Source organism: Corvus moneduloides, chromosome 30 (assembly GCF_009650955.1).
Source record: "Corvus moneduloides isolate bCorMon1 chromosome 30, bCorMon1.pri, whole genome shotgun sequence".
NCBI lineage: Eukaryota > Metazoa > Chordata > Aves > Passeriformes > Corvidae > Corvus > Corvus moneduloides.
This window is the reverse complement of record NC_045505.1, coordinates 1,491,747-1,509,629: the sequence shown is the minus strand read 5'-3', so window position 1 is coordinate 1,509,629 and position 17,883 is coordinate 1,491,747. Positions and strand designations below refer to the sequence as shown.

General features: G+C 62.7%; 3 protein-coding genes across 3 annotated transcripts; 1 reads left to right on the top strand and 2 right to left on the bottom strand.

The window, feature by feature from the left end:
* Positions 1-54: 54 nt before the first annotated feature.
* Positions 55-6,549, bottom strand: KRT18 (keratin 18). The gene is made up of 7 exons (XM_032094139.1): positions 5,810-6,549; positions 4,730-4,812; positions 3,158-3,314; positions 2,925-3,089; positions 2,100-2,225; positions 1,318-1,541; positions 55-253 (listed from the first exon to the last, which is right to left on the bottom strand). Exons 1-7 carry the CDS (start codon positions 6,260-6,262, stop codon positions 148-150), a joined length of 1,314 nt encoding a protein of 437 aa, XP_031950030.1. The 5' UTR covers positions 6,263-6,549; the 3' UTR covers positions 55-147.
* A 2,616-nt stretch (positions 6,550-9,165) lies between these two features.
* Positions 9,166-11,278, bottom strand: LOC116436608 (extensin-like). The gene is made up of 5 exons (XM_032093830.1): positions 10,384-11,278; positions 9,570-9,759; positions 9,420-9,479; positions 9,300-9,349; positions 9,166-9,169 (listed from the first exon to the last, which is right to left on the bottom strand). The coding sequence occupies exons 1-5, from the start codon at positions 11,037-11,039 to the stop codon at positions 9,166-9,168; spliced, it is 960 nt and encodes a 319-aa protein (XP_031949721.1). The 5' UTR covers positions 11,040-11,278.
* Positions 11,279-11,501: 223 nt separating this feature from the next.
* LOC116436743 (keratin, type II cytoskeletal 8-like) lies at positions 11,502-17,534 on the top strand. The gene is made up of 8 exons (XM_032094105.1): positions 11,502-12,109; positions 12,852-13,060; positions 13,596-13,656; positions 13,778-13,873; positions 13,969-14,133; positions 15,609-15,734; positions 16,100-16,320; positions 16,856-17,534. The coding sequence occupies exons 1-8, from the start codon at positions 11,777-11,779 to the stop codon at positions 17,190-17,192; spliced, it is 1,548 nt and encodes a 515-aa protein (XP_031949996.1). The 5' UTR covers positions 11,502-11,776; the 3' UTR covers positions 17,193-17,534.
* The last annotated feature ends 349 nt before the right edge of the window (positions 17,535-17,883 follow it).

Sequence of the window (17,883 nt, the reverse complement as noted above, 5' to 3'; positions counted from 1 at the left end):
TCCGTGCCCTCACCCCCGTTTCCCCCCTTGAAGGACACACCAGCACATCCCATCTCCCGTTCGTGGGGAATCAGCACTTTATTTGGATCTGGAGGGGCTCAGGGGGCCCCCCCGGGTTTCGGAGGCCGGGTATGCCCCATGACCCCCTCAGTATGTGCGGACCTTCACCTCCCTGGTCTCGGTGACCACACGCTGGGTGGTCCCTGTCCCCGCCGGGGTGGCCGTGGTCTCCTTGTCCAGGGCATCCCTCAGGCTGCGGGGAGGTTGGGTTAGGGGTGGGGTCACCCCGGGGGTCCCTGCCCCATGCTGGTAGTGTTCCCCCCTTAGTGTCACCCAAGAGGTGATGGAGATGGAATGCCCGGGGGGATGGGCTGGGGTGTCCCAACACCCTGGAGGTTGTCCCCTCTGGGTGTCACCGCTGTCCCCTGGCTGTTCCCAAAATATTGTAACTGGTGGGACCTGGACACTTGGACACCCGGGGTTCATCCCCTCTGATGTCACCATTGTCCCCATCCCCAGACCATCCTGAAGGACACAGCTGGGACATCTGAGCTCCCGGGATCACCCCCACCCCCGTATGTCACTGCTGTCCCCTGGCTGTCCCCAAAACTTTGGACACCTCATCACAGGGGGCTCAAACCCCCCCGGGTGTCCCCACCCCGTGCCAGGGACGGCACCTGGACACTCCATTCCTGGGATTATCCCTTCCCATCCCCTTCCCAGCCCACATCCCCCTTTCTCCGTCTCCATCTCCCCCTCACCTCAACTTCCACCTCACCTGAACCCCCTGTACCTGAATTCCCCCCACACCTGAACTTCCCCCTCTGAATTCTCCCCCTCTGGCCCCGTACCTGAACTCACCCCCCAAACTTCCTCACCTGAACTCTCTCCACTCACCTTCCCCCCAACCTGAACTCCCCCCTCACCTGAACCCCTGTACCTGAACACCCCCCCACATTCTCCCCTGCACCTGAACTCCCCCCGATTTGAACTTCCACCCCCTGTACCTGACTTCTTCCCCCCTCACCTGAACCCCCCCATATCTGAACTACACCCCCAAATCCCCCCTCCCCTGAATTTCTAAACCCCATCCTTGAATTCCTTCCCTCTCCACCAAACTCCCCCCTGAACCCTCCCCTACCTGAACTCCCCCCTTATCTGAACCCCCCAAACTCCCCCCCGACCTGAACTCCCCCCCAAACTTCCTCACTCACTTGAACTTCCCCCTCTCACCTGAACGTGGGCCCCTTCCTGAATTCCCTTCCCCCTCACCTGAGCCCCCCGCACCTGATCCCCTCCCCCGTCCCTTCTGCTCACCTGAAGCCATCGCCCCCCTCCAGCAGCTGCCGATATGTCGCGATCTCGGCCTCGAGCCGGTCCTTGAGGCCGAGCAGCTCCCGGTGCTGCTCGTTCTGCCGCTGCAGCTGCGCCCGCAGGTCCCGCAGCTCCGCCTCGGCCGCGCTCACCTGGAGCTGCACCTGCGCCAGGTGAGCCCCGGCCCGGGCCTCGGCCTCGGCCAGCGCCGCCTCCAGACCCGCGTTCTGGGCAGGATTGGGAGGATTAGGGGGGTTTGGGGGAGTCAGCACCCCGAAAGTTGGAGTTGAGGGTGTTCATCCCAAGCTTCAGCCTCGGCCAGCGCCACCTTGAAACCCGCGTTCTGGAGGGATCAGGAGTGTGTGTGTGGGGGGGATTTAGGGGGTTTTGGGGGGGTTCACTTCGGTCCGAGCTTCAGCCTCGACCATGGCAGCCTCTAAATCCATGTCCTGGGATGTTTGGGGGGAAGTAGGGGGTTTTGGGGGAGTCAGTACCCCATAAATGGGGGGTTTGGAGGATCCGCACCATGAAAATGGGGGGGCCACATCAGGCTCAGCCAGTGCTGCCCCCAGACCTGCATTCTGGACGGAATTAGGGGTTTTGTTCATCACAAAAACTGGGGTGTCACCCTGAGCTTTGGTCAATGCAGCCCCCAAACCTGTGTTTTGGGGGGATCGGGGGGGATTAGGGAGTTTTGGGGGAGAAGTTGGGGGTGTGGGGCTGTGGACTGAGGGATTTGGGGGGGGTTGGGGTTTTTTGGGGGAGTAGTGGGGTTTTTGGGGTACCTGGTTGCGCAGGGCCTCGAGGTCGATCTCGAGCGTCTGCAGTGAGCGACGCAGGGCCCCGACAGTGCCTCGTGCCGTGTCCAGGTCCTTTGTGCTCTGCGTCACCTCCAGGGTGGTCTCCGTGATCTGGGAGGGAAAGGAGGGGTCTGGGGGGGCCTGGGGACACCCTTGGGGTCTGGGGGCAGTGGTCTCAGTCCCACCCACCACAGACACCCCAAGTCCTGGATGGGGTGTGGGGGGTGAGACCATCCCAAGAGGAGCCAAACTCAGGCATGGGGGTACCACATCATGGGGGTCCCCCAGGAGGGCTCCAAACTTGGACCCCCTTGGAGAAGGTCCCAGTGTGGGGTTGAGGTCCTGGATGGGACAGAGGCCACCCCAAAAGTGTCCCCAAGGTTGGACCAGGAGCCTCCTGGAGCAGTTCACCCCAGGAGTCCCCCCGAAAACGTCCCCAGTCTCAGCCCGGGACATCCCTGGGTCCGGCCCCCTCCCCCCCACCCCTTTGCGGGGCTCTTTTGGGGACCTCCCAGGCCAGCCTGGGGACCCCTCCCAAAAGGGGTTTCCCCCTTGTTTGGGACCCCCAGCTGATGCCCCACTGGGGACACCCCTATGGAGCACCACTGGGGATCCCCGGGTGTGGATTGGTGGGAGTTTGGGGGGGCCTTGGGGGATTTGGGGTTTTTGGGGTCCCCACCTCCCACCCCCTCTGCTTCTCCAGGTCCTCCAGGGGTTTTAAGACCAGGGCATTGTCCTGCAACAGCAGCTCCCCCAAGACCATTTCGGTGGCTGTTTTTGAGCAGGATTTGGGTTTTTTGGGTTCCCCACCTGCTGCCCCCACTGCTTCTCCAGGTCCTCCAGGTTTTTCTGGGCCAGGGCGTCGTACTGAGCCCGCAGCTCCCCCAGGACCTTCCCTAAATCCTGCGACTGCGGTGCATCCACCTCCACCGTCAGCGCCGACTGTGAGACCTGTGCTCGCAGGTCCTGCACTTCCTGCGGGCAGGGAGGGTCAGTTTGGGGTCCCACGGCCCCCCTGAGCCCCCCAAGCCCCCCGGACCCACCTGGTTGTGGTCCTTGCGCAGCAGGATCAGCTCCTCGTTCAGGGCCTCGATGTCCCCCTCAAGCTGCAGCCGCGTCATGTTGGTGTCGTCCAGGACCTTGCGCAGCCCCGCGATGTCGCCATCCACCGACAGCCGGATGGCCAGCTCCGCCTCGAACCTGGGAACCCGCAGGAGCGGGGCCAGGGCCCCGATGGGACACGGGGCGGGGCCAGCCTTACGCCTGTTCACAGCTTTCCCCTTGTCCCCGACGTGTCCCTCTCTCCCCGCATTGTCAGCCCCGTTTCCATCCCAGCCCAGCACAGCCTTTCCCTCATCCTTGTTCAATCCGCGTCATCCTCAGCCCCATTTCCATCCGCAACACATTCTTCTCCCCATCCCTGTCCCATCATCCTCATCCTCATCTCCGTTTCCATCCCCATCACATCCCTTTCCCCATTCCTGTCCATCCCCATCATTCTCATCCTCAGTCTCATTTCCATCCTCATTCTCATCTCCATCCCCATCCTCATCCTCATTTCCATCTCCATTTCCCTCCCCGTCCTCATCCTCATTCTCCTCCTCATCTCCATCTTCAATCCCATCCCATCTCCTTGTCCCACCCTCATCCTCATTTCCATCTCCAGCCCCACCTGACCTCATCCCACCACTGTCTCCATCCATGTTCTTGTCCCTGTCTCATCCCCTCTGCCACCTCCACTCATCTCATCTTTGTCCCTGTCCCCATCCTCATTCCCATCCTTCTCTTTGTCCTCATTCCCATTTTCATGCCCCGTTCCCGTCCCTATTCCTCTCATCCTCATCCTCATCTCCAATCCTGTCCCATCCCTGTCTCCATCCATGTTTCCATCCCTGTCCCATCCCAATTCCCACCTGCAGCTGTCCCCATCTCTGTCCTTTTTCCTGTCCCCATCCAGCTTCCCATCCCCATCTCACTCCTGTTTCCATCTTTGACCTTGTCCTCATCCTGATTTTCATTCTCAGCCCATCCCTGTCCTTGTCCACATCCCATCCCCATTCCCAGTCCTGTTTCCATCCTTGTCCTTGTGCATGATCCTGTTCCATCTCCAGCCCCATCCGCATCTCTGTCCCCACCCCATTCCCATCCCTGTGCCCACCTCCGTCCTACCCATCCCCATTCACAGCGTCTCCATCCCATCCTCGTCCTCACCCCCATTCCCGCCTGTTCTTCCCCTACTCCCACCCCATCCCCATCCCCATCCCCATCCCCATCCCCATCCCCATCCCCATCCCCCTCCATTTCCACCCTATTCCCATTCCCACTCCTGTTTCCATGCTTGTCTCCATCCCATCTCCCTCACCAAAGTTATCCCCCATTCCCATCCCCTCTCTGGTTCCCACTCCCATTTCCATCCTTGTCCTCGCCCTCATCCCCAAGTCATCTCCAACCCTATCCTCATCCCCATTCCCACCCCCATTCCCACCTCATTCACGCCCCCATCTTCACCCTCATCCCCACCCCATCTTCATCCCCATTCCCACTCCATCCTCATTCCCATGCCATCCCTGTTCCCACCCCCATTATTCCCAGTATTCCCAGTATCCTGCCCTCACTTGACCCGGAAGTCGTCGGCTGCCAGCCGCGCGTTGTCGATCTGCAGCACCGTCCGTGCGTTCTCCACCGTGGTCTCCAGGATCTGGGATGGGGACACGAGGACGCACATGGATACAGGGGGACACATGGACATGGGGACATGGGGGACATGTAGGGACACATGGACACACGGACATGGGGACATGGACATGGGTGGACACATGGACATGGGTGGACACATGGACATGGGGACATGGACATGGCAGCGCACGGATGGGGGACATGTGGAGGGACACAGGGACACATGGACGTGAGGGGACATGGGCGGACACACAGACATAGAGACACACGGACACGGGTGGACACATGGGTATGGGGGGGACAGGTGAGGGGAACGCACGGACACGCGGACGCGGGGACGCACACGGGGCCGCAGGGACACGTCACCGTCCCCGTGGCGAGAGGACTCCCCTCACCCCCCTTCGCCGCAGGGCCTCGCCCCGGAAAAGCGGCGATAACCCGAGGTGGGGGCGGGGCGGAGGGGCCTGGGTGCCGGGGAGGGGGGGGGAAGGGGTGCTGGTCACCTTGAGGAGGCTCCAGCAGGGACTTTGGGAGGGCTGGGGGGTCTAATGTACCCAAAAATCGGCGTAAAAATGGAGGGGGGGCTCCTCCGACACTGCCCCACCCCGGTGGCCTCGGTCACCTTCCTTCGCCCCATGCAAAACCAGCCCCGTGGGGAGGAAAACCCCCGCGGCCCCCACCCACAGGGACTTATAGATCTCCCCCATACCCCCCCAGGGACTTACAGACCCCCACGGGGACATACGGACCCCCCCCAGGGACTTACAGACGCCCCCGGGGACATACGGACCCCCCTGGGGACTTACGGACCCCCCCAGGGACTTACAGACCCCCACGGGGACATACGGACCCCCCCCCCGCGGGACATACGGACCCCCACGGGGACATACGGACCCCCCCAGGGACTTACAGACCCCCCTGGGGACATACGGACCCCCCCCGCGTCCCCCCACAGATGCAAAGCTCACCTTTCCCCCCACCCAGTTAATGTTTAACCCCAGCCCCCCCCGTGCCCCCACCTTGTCCCGCAGCTCCTCGATCAGCTCCCATTGGGGGCTCCAGTCGTGAGTGCTGGGCCCCTTTTGGGCCACAAACTCCCGGATTTGGGTCTCCAGGCGCCGGTTCTCCCGCTCCAGGCTCCGCACCTGCTCCAGGTACGCGGCCAGGCGGTCGTTGAGGTCCTGCATCGCCTCCTTCTCGTTGGCCACGGCCCCGGAGCTCCCCAGGAAGGCGCTGCCCCCCAGGCCGGCCCCATAACCGGCCCCATAACCGGCCCCAAAGGCCCCCCCGGCGCTGCTCAGGGTGCGGGTGACGGAGATGCGGGACCCCGCGCCCCCCGCCCCCGCGTACACGCTCGCGGCGCTGCCCAGAGGGGCGAAGCGGCGGCCGGGGGCGATCCCAGGGGTCCCGAGGGTCCCGATCCCGCCGGAGCGGACGGAGCTGGAATAGACGGTGCGGCGGGAGAAGCTCATGGGGACGGAGACGCGACGGCGAGAGCCCGAGAGCTGCACGGACGGACGCACGGATGGAATTCCGGGCGGGAATTCTGGCCGGGATTTATAGCCGGGAGCGGCCCCACGGCACCTCCCCACGGCCCCGCTCCCGGGAAGGTGCGGCTGGAGCCGGCCCAGGGCTTTGTTCCTGCGGGGATCGGCCCCACAACTGGGGGTGGGGGGACACGGAAGGGGATCGACCCCAGAACTTCGGGAGTGTGGTGTGAGGGAAAGGAATCAGCCCCAAAACACGTAGGAAGTGGGGCAGAGGTTTGGGGGTCTGACCCAGAATCGGGGAGTGCAGGGCAGGGGGAAGGGAATCAACCCCAAAACTTGTGGGGTGTGCGGGGTGGGTGGAAAGGGGTCTGACCCAGAACTGTGGGGTGGGAGACGAAGGGATGGGGGTCGGTCCCAGAACTGTAGGGTACGGGGGGGTGTTCGGGATGAGCCGCACACATTTTCGGGTCCCCATAGCCAGCCCCACATCACCCTACTGACCCCCCCCCCCAGCTCACAGCGACCCCCACACCCCGGGGGCTGGTGGGCACCACCCTCCCCATTCCTGGGGGTCCCCCTGGGGGTGGGGGGTGGCGAGGGGGGAGAGCTCGTCCTGTCCAACCGGCTCCAGGAATTCCGTCCGGCCTCCCCCCCCCCCCCCCCCGCCCCGATATGGGTAAGGGGCGCCCAGGCCACCCCCCCAGCCCTCCCCCAACACAAGGGACATCCTGAGACCCCGCAGGACCCCTCGGATTCCCCCACGCGTGGGGCTCCCCCACCCGCCCGGGCCGGAGCATCACTGGGGGGAGGGGGGCGCGGCCCCACTCGCGGGGGGCAGAGGGGCCGGGGGATTGCGGGGAGGGGGTCGTGGGGGGGGACGGCACCTGGCGGGAGATCTTCACACTGGTGCAGCCCCCGCCCGACCAGAGAACCCCCGTTTTACCCTGTCCCCTGCCCCGTTTTGCTCCATTTTGCCCCTTTTTGCCCCATTTTGCCCCCTATTGCCCCATTTTGCCCCGTTCATGTCCCATTTACTCATTTTTGCCCAATTTTGCCCGTTTCTCATGCTCCCCATTTGCCCCCATTCCCGCCCCTTTTTGCTCCATTTTACTCCATTTACGCCGAATCTTCCCTTTTTGCCGTTTTGCCCCATTTTGCCTTGTCTTACCCCATTCCTGTCCCATTTGACCATTTTTGCCCTGTTTTGTCATTTTATCCCATTCCTGTCCCACTTTAATAATTTTTGCCTGATCTTGCCCTGTTTTACCCCATTCCTGTCCCATGTATCCTTTTTTGCCAGCTCTTGCCCCATCTCTGCCCAGTTTTGCCCCTTTTCCCCATTTTTTGCCATTTCCTCACATTTTGCACCATTCCTTCCTCTTTTTCTCCCATTTCCCTTTTCCCCACGTTTTTCAGCTTTGCCACATCCCTTCCCCTTTCCCATTTTTTCAGTTTTGCCCAATTCCTGCCCAGTTTTTCCCCACTTCCCCCCATTTATGCCCAATTTTGTCCTGTTCTGCCCCGTCTTTCCCCTTCCCCCCTTTTTGCCCCTTTCCCCCTCCTTTTTCCCCATTTTCCCCCTCCTTTTTCCCATTTTCCTCGCGACGCCCCCGAGGTGCCGGACCCGAGGGTCCCAGGGGGTCCCGCCCGGGGTCCAGCAGCCTCGTCCCTCTTTGGGGACCCCCTGGGACCCCCTGACGGGCGCGGGGAGGGGGAGGCGGCGGTGTCGGGGCTGCTCCCACCCTGGACCTTATCGGGAACATTCCGGGCGTTCCCGGGGGGTGACGTGTCCCACCCGTGTCCCCCCCCCCCGCCGTGTTCCCGCTCCCCCCCGTGTCCCCGGTCCCCAAACATCCCCGATGTCCCGGTGATCCCCCGGTGTCTCCCCACGTCCCCCCGCTGTGTCCCTCCCGTGCCACCTGGTATCCCCCAGTGTCTACTCCTCGTGTTTTCCCGTGTCCTCCCCCATCCCCAAAACGTCCCCCCTCCCCCCGTCCCCTCTCACATCCCCCCCTGCGTCCCCCCCCGTGTCCCTCCGCGCCTCGGTATCCCCAGCTGATGGCCATGGGGGGCTCAGCTGGGGCCGGCAAGGGTTTAGGGGGTCCCCGCTGCTCCCTGGGGGGACTCGGTGGCCTTGGGGGGCTGGGGGCGTGTCCCGCAGGGTCTGAGACCCATCCTACCCCCCTCTCCGAGGGTTATCTCTGGAAATTCCTTCCTGATAAGACAGACGGGTGGGATTTAGGGAGGGAGTGGGGCGGTGGGAGCCTCTGGGGGGGGCGAAGGGGGGAGCAGATCGTGTCCCCTCCCGGGCGCCGCAGGTTTGGGGGGGCTTTGAGACCCTCCCTGTGGGGCTGCGGGTGCTCAGACCTATGTGACCCCCTCCCCTCCTTCCTGGTGGAATCCGGATGGATTTGGGGGGAAGGAAGGAAGGAGGGAAGGAGGGAGGGAGGGAAGGAAGGATTCCAGGAAGGAAGGAAGGAAGGAAGGATTCCAGGAAGGAAGGAAGGATTCCAGGAAGGAAGGAAGGATTCCAGGAAGGAAGGATTCCAGGATTCCAGGAAGGAAGGAAGGAAGGATTCCAGGAAGGATTCCAGGAAGGAAGGAAGGCAGGGAGGGAGGGAGGGGGGGATGGAGATGCTGCCCCAGAGCTGCCAATGCCCAGTTGGAGGCAAACCCCCTGGAACCCTCTAGATCCCAACTCCTGGATCCCAAATCCCGGGTCCTGACTCCGGGGCCGCAGGTACTGCACACTCCCTGTGCCCAGCATGTGCCGCTCTCGTGCCGGGCAAGTCTGGGCTGGAGCCACCAACGGAGCCACCACCACACCCATCGGCACCTGTCGGACCCACCTGCACTCACCTGCACACTCCTGAACCCGCCTGAACTCACCTGCACACCCCATAACACACCTGAACACACCTGCACACCCCATAACACACCTGAACACTCCTGAACACACCTGAACTCACCTGCACACCCCATAACACACCTGAACACTCCTGAACACACCTGAACTCACCTGCACACCCCATAACACACCTGAACACTCCTGAACACACCTGAACTCACCTGCACACCCCATAACACACCTGAACACACCTGAACACACCTGAACACACCTGCACACCCCATAACACACCTGAACACTCCTGAACACACCTGAACTCACCTGCACACCCCTGAACACTCCATAACACACCTGAACACACCTGAACACCCCATAATACACCTGAACACACCTGAACACACCTGCACACCCCATAACACACCTGCACACCCCATAACACACCTGAACACTCCTGAACACACCTGAACTCACCTGCACACCCCATAACACACCTGAACACTCCTGAACACACCTGAACTCACCTGCACACCCCTGAACACTCCATAACACACCTGAACACACCTGAACACCCCATAATACACCTGAACACACCTGAACACACCTGCACACCCCATAACACACCTGAACACACCTGCACACCCCATAACACACCTGAACACTCCTGAACACCCCTGAACTCACCTGCACACCCCTGAACACTCCATAACACACCTGAACATACCTGAACACCCCATAATACACCTGAACTCACCTGCACACCCCTGAGCACTCCATAACACACCTGAACACACCTGAACACCCCATAACACACCTGAACACACCTGAACACCCCTGAACTCACCTACCTGCACACCCCATAACACACCTGAATACACCTGAACACACCTGAACACACCTGAACCCTCCTGAACACACCTGAACATCCCATAACACACCTGCACACCCCTGAACACCCCTGAAAACACCTGAACACCCCATAACACCCCTGAACTCACCTGAACACCCCATAACACACCTGAACCCGCCTGAACACACCTGAACTCACCTGCACACCCCTGAACACCCCTGAACTCGCCTGAACACACCTGAACACCCCTGAACCTGCCTGAACACCCCTGAATACCCCTGAACACACCTGAACACTCCTGAACACCCCTGAACTCACCTGCACACCCCTGAACACCCCATAACACACTTGAACACTTCTGCACACCCCTGAACCTGCCTGAACACACCTGAACACCCCATAACACACCTGCACACCCCTGAACACTCCTGAACACCCCAGCACTCACCTCCATCCATCCCATGCCTTTTTTTCACAGAGGTGTTTTCCCATTTTGCTGGTGAGTTTGGTACCGGGGACAGGCCCTGGTGACGCCAGGGCTGGGGACAGGTGTGGGGCCAGATTTGGAGTGATGTGTCTGGAGTCACATGTTGGGACTCAGGTTTGGGGACAGGGGCTGGGGTCAGAGATTGGGGATACACCGTGGGGACGTAGTTTGGGATCCTCGGATGGTGACAAAGATTGGGGGACAGGAGTTGGGGACATGGGCTGGGGGAATAATTTGGGATCCCAGATTGGGATGTGGTGTTGGGGACACAGACTGGGGGACACAAGGTGTTGACATTGGTCCGGAGACCCAGACTGGGGGACAAGCTGGGGATGTGGGCTTGGGTCAGGGGTTGGGGCTGGGGACCCAGACTGGGGGGACCCGGGCCGGGGTCGGGGGTTGGGGGCCCAAACTGGGCAGACAGGACCTGGTGACATGGAGTCGGGGACCCAGACTGGGAGGCCCAGGTGAGGGGACATGGTGAGGACAGGGCTGGGGACACTCCCTGGGGACACTCAGTGGGTCTCCTCCTCTGGGATGGGGCGCGGAGGGGGGTGGGCGGCACCGGGACCCGCATTTCGCCCCCGCGCCTCCCACCCGTCCTGATCCTGGCGGATCCCGGTGACCCCGCGGATCCCACGCCCCGAAAGGGTTAAAGCTCCGGTCCCTCCTCCCGCTTCTCCTCCCCCGGCTCCGGGATAAACCCGGGAACCAACCCGGGAACCAACCCGGGAACGCGCCGGGAACCCGCCCGGCCGCTCCGCCCGGCCCGGCCCGTCCTGCCCCGACCCGTCCGGCCGGTCCTGCCGGGGCTGCCGGAGCCTCCCTGCCCCGAGCGCGGCCTTCGGCCTCGTCCTCCTCAGCCTTCTCCAGCCTCTTCCAACCTGCTCCAGCCGTCCTCATCCTCCTGAGCCTCTTCAGCCTCTTGCAACCGTCCTCAGCCTCCTCCAATCGTCCTCGTCCTCCTCAGGCTCTTCTGACTCCAACCTCCTTCCAGCCTTCTCCACCCTCCATCCAGCTTCCCCACACCCTCCTCATCCTCTGCAGCCTTCTCCCAACTGTTGTATCCCCACCTGCTCCAACCCTCTTCCAAACTTCCCCCAATCTCCTCATCCTCCTCCTAACCTTCTCCATCCTCCCTGCAGCCTCCTCATCCCCCTCAACCTCCTCCAACCCTCTTCCAACTCTCCCCGACTTTCTTCATCCACTTTCCAACCTCTTTCCAAACTTCCTCCGACCTCCTTTCCCACCTCCCAGACACCTTTCCAAGCTCCCTCAGCCTCTTTTCCCGCTTTCCCCTCTCCTCCCGCCCCGATGTCGGTCTCCATTCCCCGGCAGCCGGTCCGGAGCAGCGCGGCCGTTCCGGGCCGTTCCTTCTCGTCCCGCTCCTTCACGGCCGGCCCGGCACTGAGGATGAGCACGGCCCCGGCCTTCGGCCCTTACGGGGGGCTCCGTGGCGGCTCCGGGGGGCTCGGGGGTCCCTCGTGGGTCCCGGGGGCGGGCGGGGGGATCACGGCCGTCACCATCAACCGGAGCCTCCTGGCGCCGCTGGCCGTGGCCGTGGATCCCGAGCTGCAGGAGCTGCGCCGGGAGGAGAAGGAGCAGATCAAGACCCTCAACGATAAATTCGCCGCCTTCATCGACAAGGTGGGGCTGGGGGCAGCCGAGGGGGGGCGGGACCACCCTGGGGACTGGCTCCTGGGACAGCCTGGGACACCTGGGGACACTGAGACCCTCCTTGGGACCTCCTGTACCCTTGGGGACATTGACACCTTCCCTGAGACCCCCTGAGGCTCAGCTGGGCCATCCCAAGCACCTTTGGGGACCTCCTGAGACCCCTGGGGACATTGAGAACCCCTCCCAGCTCCCCTTCAGGGACCCGCTGGATCAGCTGGGACCTCCTGAGCACCTTTGGAAACCTTCTGAGACCCTCGGGGACATTGACACCCTCCTTGGGGACACCCTGACCCCCTCCTGACCCCCCCAAGGACACCCAGACTCCAGCTTGCCCCAGGACCCCAAATCTCCCCCCTGCCCCCACCCTTCCACTTCATGTCCCCCTCCAGCACAACCCATTTTCCCCGGGGGTGATTTGGGGGTAATTTTGGGGTGCTGGAAGTGCCCCTGACCCTCTTTTCCCCCTTTCTCCCCAGGTGTGATTTGGGGGTGGGGGTGATTTTGAGGTATGCGAGTGTCCCTGGCCCTGCTTTCCCCCAGGTGTGATTTTGGGGGGTGGGGGTAATTTTTTGGTGATTTCGGGGTGACTTTGGTGTGTGTGTGTTATTTTGGGGTGATTTTGGGGGTGTGGGAGTGCTCCTGACCCCCTTTCCTCCAGGTGTGATTTTGTGGTGGTTTTGGCTGGTTCTGAGGTGCCGTTCCCCGTTCCCAGGTGCGGTTCCTGGAGCAGCAGAACAAGCTCCTGGAGACCAAGTGGGGGCTCCTGCGGGCACAGCCCCCGCCCCGCAGCACCCTGGGGGGGCTCCTCGAGGGCTACGCGGGGACCCTGCGGCGGCAGCTCGAGGGGCTCGGGCAGGAGCGGCAGCGGCTGCGCACGGAGCTCGGCCACGTCCGGGGGCTCGTCGAGGAGTTCAAGGCCAAGTCAGTGTCCCCAAGTGTCCCCAGGTGTTCCCCAAATCCCCCAGTACCCCCATGTCTCCCCAGACCCCTCCACATCCCCCCAATACCACCTTGGAGCCCCCCCGGGGCTGCACGCGCTGCTGAGCCCGCCCAGGCCATGCCTGCAGCCTCCTCGAGGAATTCAAGGCCATGTCAGAGTCCCTGAGTGCTCCCCCACATACCCCCATGTCCCCTCATGCCCGTGTCCCCCTGGCCCCATAGCCCTCGATGTCCCCCCCCATGTCCCTGGGTCTCCCTGTGTCCTCATGTCCCCACATCCCTGGTCCAAGTCCTCTCTATGTCCCCACATCTTCCCATCGCCCTGTCCCTCTGTCCCTCTGTCCTCATGTCCCCATGTCCTCCCATCCCCTTGTCTCCCTATATGCTCTTGTCCCCACGTTCCCATGTCACCCATCCTCATATCCCTCCCTGTCCCCTGTCCCCTGTCCCCATGTCCCCCCTGTCGCCATGTCCCCCATCCCCACTGCTCCATGTCCCCTTGTGTCCCCCTGCCCAGGTACGAGGAGGAGATCAACCACCGCACAGAGAAGGAGAACGAGTTCGTCCTGCTCAAAAAGGTGGGGGAACCCCAACACCGAGGGGGGACTCCGACACCGGGGGTGCTCCCTGAGACCAGGGGGTTGCTGGGGGGTTCCTGGGAGTGCTGGGAACAGGGGGGTGACAGGGGTGTTCCCGCAGGACGTGGATGAAGCCTACATGTCCAAGGTGGAGCTGGAATCACGCCTGGAGAGCCTCACGGACGAGATAAACTTCCTGCGGCAGCTCTACGAGGAGGTTTGGGGCTTCCCTGAATTTGGGGGTGCCTGGGATTTTGGATGCCGGGATTCGGGGGGTGCCCCCCGGCTAAACCCGTCCCCCCGCGTGCGCAGGAGCTGCAGGAGCTGCGGGTGCAGGTGTCGGACACGGCCGTGGTGGTGTCCATGGACAACAGCCGCCAGCTGGACATGGCCGGGGTGCTGGCGGACGTGCGGGCGCAGTACGAGGACATCGCTGGCCGCAGCCGTGCTGAGGCTGAAGGCCTCTACCAGGTCAAGGTCAGGAGAGCCCCCCCTGCTGCCCCTCAAGCCTTCCTCTTCTTCCTCCTCCTCCTCCTCCTTCTTCTTCTCCTCCTCTTCCTCCTCCCTGCTCCCCAAACCTTCACCTTCCTCCTCTCTTCCCCTCAATCCTTCCTCCTCCTCTTCCTCCCTGCCCAATCCTTCCTCCCCCTGCCTGCCCTGATCCTCTTCCCTGCTTCCCCATCCCTCCTTCTCACTGCTCCCTGAGCCTTCCTCCTCCTTCCTGCTCCCTAAAACTTCCTCCTCCTCTTCCACACCCTGGCCCTTCAACCTCCTCCCTGCCCCATCCTCTTCCTTCTTCCTAATCCTCCTCCTCCCTGCCCTGAACCTTCCTCCTCCTCCCTGCTTCTCAAACCTTCATCCTCTTCCTTGCTCCCCGATCCTACTCCTTGTTCCCAACCCTTCATCCTCCTCATCCTCCCTGCCCCGTCCTCCTCCTTCCTGGGCCCCAATCCTTCTTCCTCCTTGTCCTCCTCCTCTTCCCTGCTCCCTGAACCTTCCTCCTCCTCCCTGCCCCATCCTCCTCCTTCTTCCTGCTCCCTGAAACTTCCTTCTCCTCCTCCTCCTCCTCCCTGCCCCAAATCCTTCCCCCTCCTCCTCCTCCTCTTCCCCCTCACCCAAAACCCTTCCTCCTCCTCCTCCTCCCTGCCCTGGAGGGAGTGGCTGCTGCGTGGGAGAAATTCCGGCTGGAAACCCAACCGGAGCTGCCCCATCCCAGCCTGGAGCATCCCCCCGGCGTGGGCCTGTCCCAGTGCTGGGGCGCCGCGGGGCAGGGAGGGGCCCTCATCCCCATTCCTGGTGCAGCTCCCAGTGCTGGTTCTTCCCAGGCTCTTTCATGCCCTGTTTTGGGGTGCTGGTGGCCTCATCCCCGTGGGATCCCAGATCCAAGCCCAACCAGACCCACCAAATTCCAGTGAGAGCCGCCACATCCCAGCTGGATCGTCCCTCCCAGCATCGCCGCATCCTGGCTCTTTCCTCTGAATTTTTGGGGTGCTGGTAGAAAAGTGAGGTTCCCCCCTCCCCATCCCTGACTCCAAACCGGACCCACGACATCCGAATGGATCATCCCGACTGGAGCATCCCTCCTGGCGTGGCCACATCCCAGCTCTTTCCTCCCCGGTTTGGGTGTGCTGGGGAAGAGAGGGGTCCCCTCATCTCCATCCCCCTGAGATCCCAGATCTCAGTTGGAACATCCTTCTTGACACAGGCAAATCCCAGCTCTTCCATGCCAGATTTTGGGATGTTGGGGGCAAAGAGGAGTCCCCCCAGTCTCCATTTCCCCAAGATCCCAGTTCCAAACCCAGCGGGACCCACCAAATTCCAACTGGAGCCACCACATCCCTATCGGAGCATCCCTCCTGCCTCCATCACATCCCAGCTCTTCCCTCCCGGTTCTGGGGTACTGGTGGGTTTGGGGGATGCCCCCATTCCCAGCCCCTGTCTGGTGCCCCCAGTACGAAGAGCTGAAGACGGCGGCCGGGAAGCAGGGAGACGACCTGCGCCAGACCCGAAGCCAGATCCAGGAGCTGAACCGGCGGATCCAGCGGATCCAGGCAGAGATTGAGGCTCTCAAAAATCAGGTTTGGGGTCCACCCTGGATGGAAATTTGGGTGGATACTGCCTGCCCCTCCCCCACACATCCCCCAGCACCTCTTGGGAACCCCCCCACTGGGTTCCTGAGGATCCCTCGGGATCTCATCCGGGAAACGGGAGGAGAGAGCGATGGCTCAGAGATGGAGGGGATTTTGGGGGGCTGGGAATACTGGGGGGAACAGGGGGGTGAGGGATAGTGGGATATGAGGGATATTGGGGAGTGAGGAACACCAGGACACAGGCACATGGAACACAGAGGATGATAGGACATGGAACACTGGAACACTGGGGATGCTGGGGGTCATGGGGGCACCGGCCCAGGGGACCCTGGGCTCAGCGTCCCGGCCCGCAGCGCTCTGGGCTGGAGGCGGCGGTGGCCGAGGCCGAGGAGCGCGGGGAGCTGGCGCTCAGGGACGCCCGGGCCAAGCTGGCGGGGCTGGAGGGGGCCCTGGCCCAGGCCAAGCAGGACCTGGCGCGGCAGCTCCGGGAATACCAGGAGCTCATGAACGTCAAGCTGGCCCTGGACATCGAGATCGCGACCTACAGGAAGCTGCTGGAGGGGGAGGAGAGCAGGTGGGAACCCCCGACCCCAAATCCCGCGTCCCAAATCCCATGGGCATCCCACATCCCATAACCTCTGGGCATCCGTATCTCACACCCTGTGTCCCGTGCTCCATCCCATATCCCATGTCCTTCATTCTGGATACTGTGAACATCCCATATTCCATGTCCCATATCCTGCGAGTATCCCACATGCTATGGGCATCCCACGTTCCATACCCCACATCCCATGGACACCCCATATCCCGCATCCCATATCCCACGGGGTATCCCATATCCTATGAACATCCCACATCCCAAATCCCCCCCGACTTGACCATGTCCCTTATTCCTCTGCCCCCAAAACCACTCAGTTTGGGGGGCCCCCTCCAGCCCCCTCCAACATCTTGGCCATGTCCCTTAAATACCCCCCTGTCACTGACCCTGTCTGGGAGAAAGATTTGTGGGACACCCCCCCCCCCCCAAGTTCCCCCCCAGGCCCCCATGTTCTCTATCCCCCCCCCTCCATCACTGATCCTGTTTGGGGGACCCCCCCCAATCCCCCCAGGCTCGAGGCTGCTGTGCAGAACCTGAGCATCCACACCAAGACTTTGGGGTACCTGGGTGAGTTTGGGGGGGTCCCTGGGACCCCCTGCTTTTGGGTGCCCCCCCATGAGCCCCCCTTCACGGCTGCTTCCTCTTCCCCACAGGTGGATTTGGAGGGGGGTTTGGGGGGAGTTTTGGGGGGCCGTTTGGGGGGGCTGTGGTCAGCTCGGGGTACTCGGTGCCCCCCCCCACCCCCCGAGGGCACGGCCCCCCCCAAATCCCGTGCCATCGTCATCAAGAAGATCGAGACCCGTGATGGGAAACTCGTATCCGAGTCCTCCGACGTCCTGGAAAGCTGAACCCCCTTTCCTGGGGGGCCCCCATTCCCAGGGGTCCCTCCTTGGCTTGGCCGGCTGAGCTGAGCCCCCCTCTTTCCTGGGCAGACCCCATATCCTGACCTGCTGAGGCCCCCCGGGCCTCAAAGCCGAACCCCTCCTTTCCCAGGGGGACCCTCCATGTTCCCCGCCCTCCCAGGGTGTCCCCCTAAGTCCCGACCAGGTGAACCCCCTTCCCTGAGAGGGCACCCCATGTCCAGCCCAGCCGAGGCCCCCCTTTCCTTCCTGGGATGTCCCCCATGTCCTGGAAAGATGAGCCCCCCCTTTCTGGGGGACCCCCATGTCCTGCTCTGCTGAACCCCCCTGGACCCCCCCGGACCCCCCCTTTCCTTCCCAGGGTGTCCCCCCATGTCCAGCCCAGCTGAGCCCCCCCCTTTTCTGGGGGTCCCCCATGTCCTGATCTCCTCAGCCCCCCCCAGGCCCCCCTCCTGGTGTGTTCCCCCAGGTGAACCCCCTTTCCTGGGGGTGTCTCTGTGTCCTGGGGGGTCCCTCATGTCCAGCCCAGCTGAGGCCCCCTGGGCCTCCCCTTCTCAGGGAGTCCCCCCATGTCCTGCCAAGCTGAACCCCCTTTTCTGGGGCGGGGGAGAGGGTCCCCCATGTCCTGACCTTCTGAGCCCCCCAGGTCCCCTCTTTCCTTCCCAGGGGTCCCTCCAAG

Bases quoted from the DNA above. Each gene is read 5' to 3' on its own strand.
- LOC116436743 (XM_032094105.1), top strand. From the start codon at position 11,777: ATGTCGGTCTCCATTCCCCGGCAGCCGGTCCGGAGCAGCGCGGCCGTT. The intron at 12,110-12,851 runs GTGGGGCTGGGG...CCCCGTTCCCAG, and splicing joins TCGCCGCCTTCATCGACAAG to GTGCGGTTCCTGGAGCAGCA. The intron at 13,874-13,968 runs GTTTGGGGCTTC...CCGCGTGCGCAG, and splicing joins TGCGGCAGCTCTACGAGGAG to GAGCTGCAGGAGCTGCGGGT.
- KRT18 (XM_032094139.1), bottom strand. From the start codon at position 6,262: ATGAGCTTCTCCCGCCGCACCGTCTATTCCAGCTCCGTCCGCTCCGGC. The intron at 4,813-5,809 runs GTGGGGGCACGG...TCCCCATCCCAG, and splicing joins TCGAGGAGCTGCGGGACAAG to ATCCTGGAGACCACGGTGGA. The intron at 2,226-2,924 runs GTGGGGAACCCA...TTTCCCTCCCAG, and splicing joins AGAAGCAGTGGGGGCAGCAG to ATCACGGAGACCACCCTGGA.
- LOC116436608 (XM_032093830.1), bottom strand. From the start codon at position 11,039: ATGCGGGTCCCGGTGCCGCCCACCCCCCTCCGCGCCCCATCCCAGAGG. The intron at 9,480-9,569 runs GTGTGTTATGGG...AGGTGTGTTCAG, and splicing joins GTGTGTTCAGGAGTGTTCAG to GTGTGTTATGGAGTGTTCAG. The intron at 9,350-9,419 runs GTGTGTTATGGG...TGGGGTGTGCAG, and splicing joins GTGTGTTCAGGAGTGTTCAG to GTGAGTTCAGGTGTGTTCAG.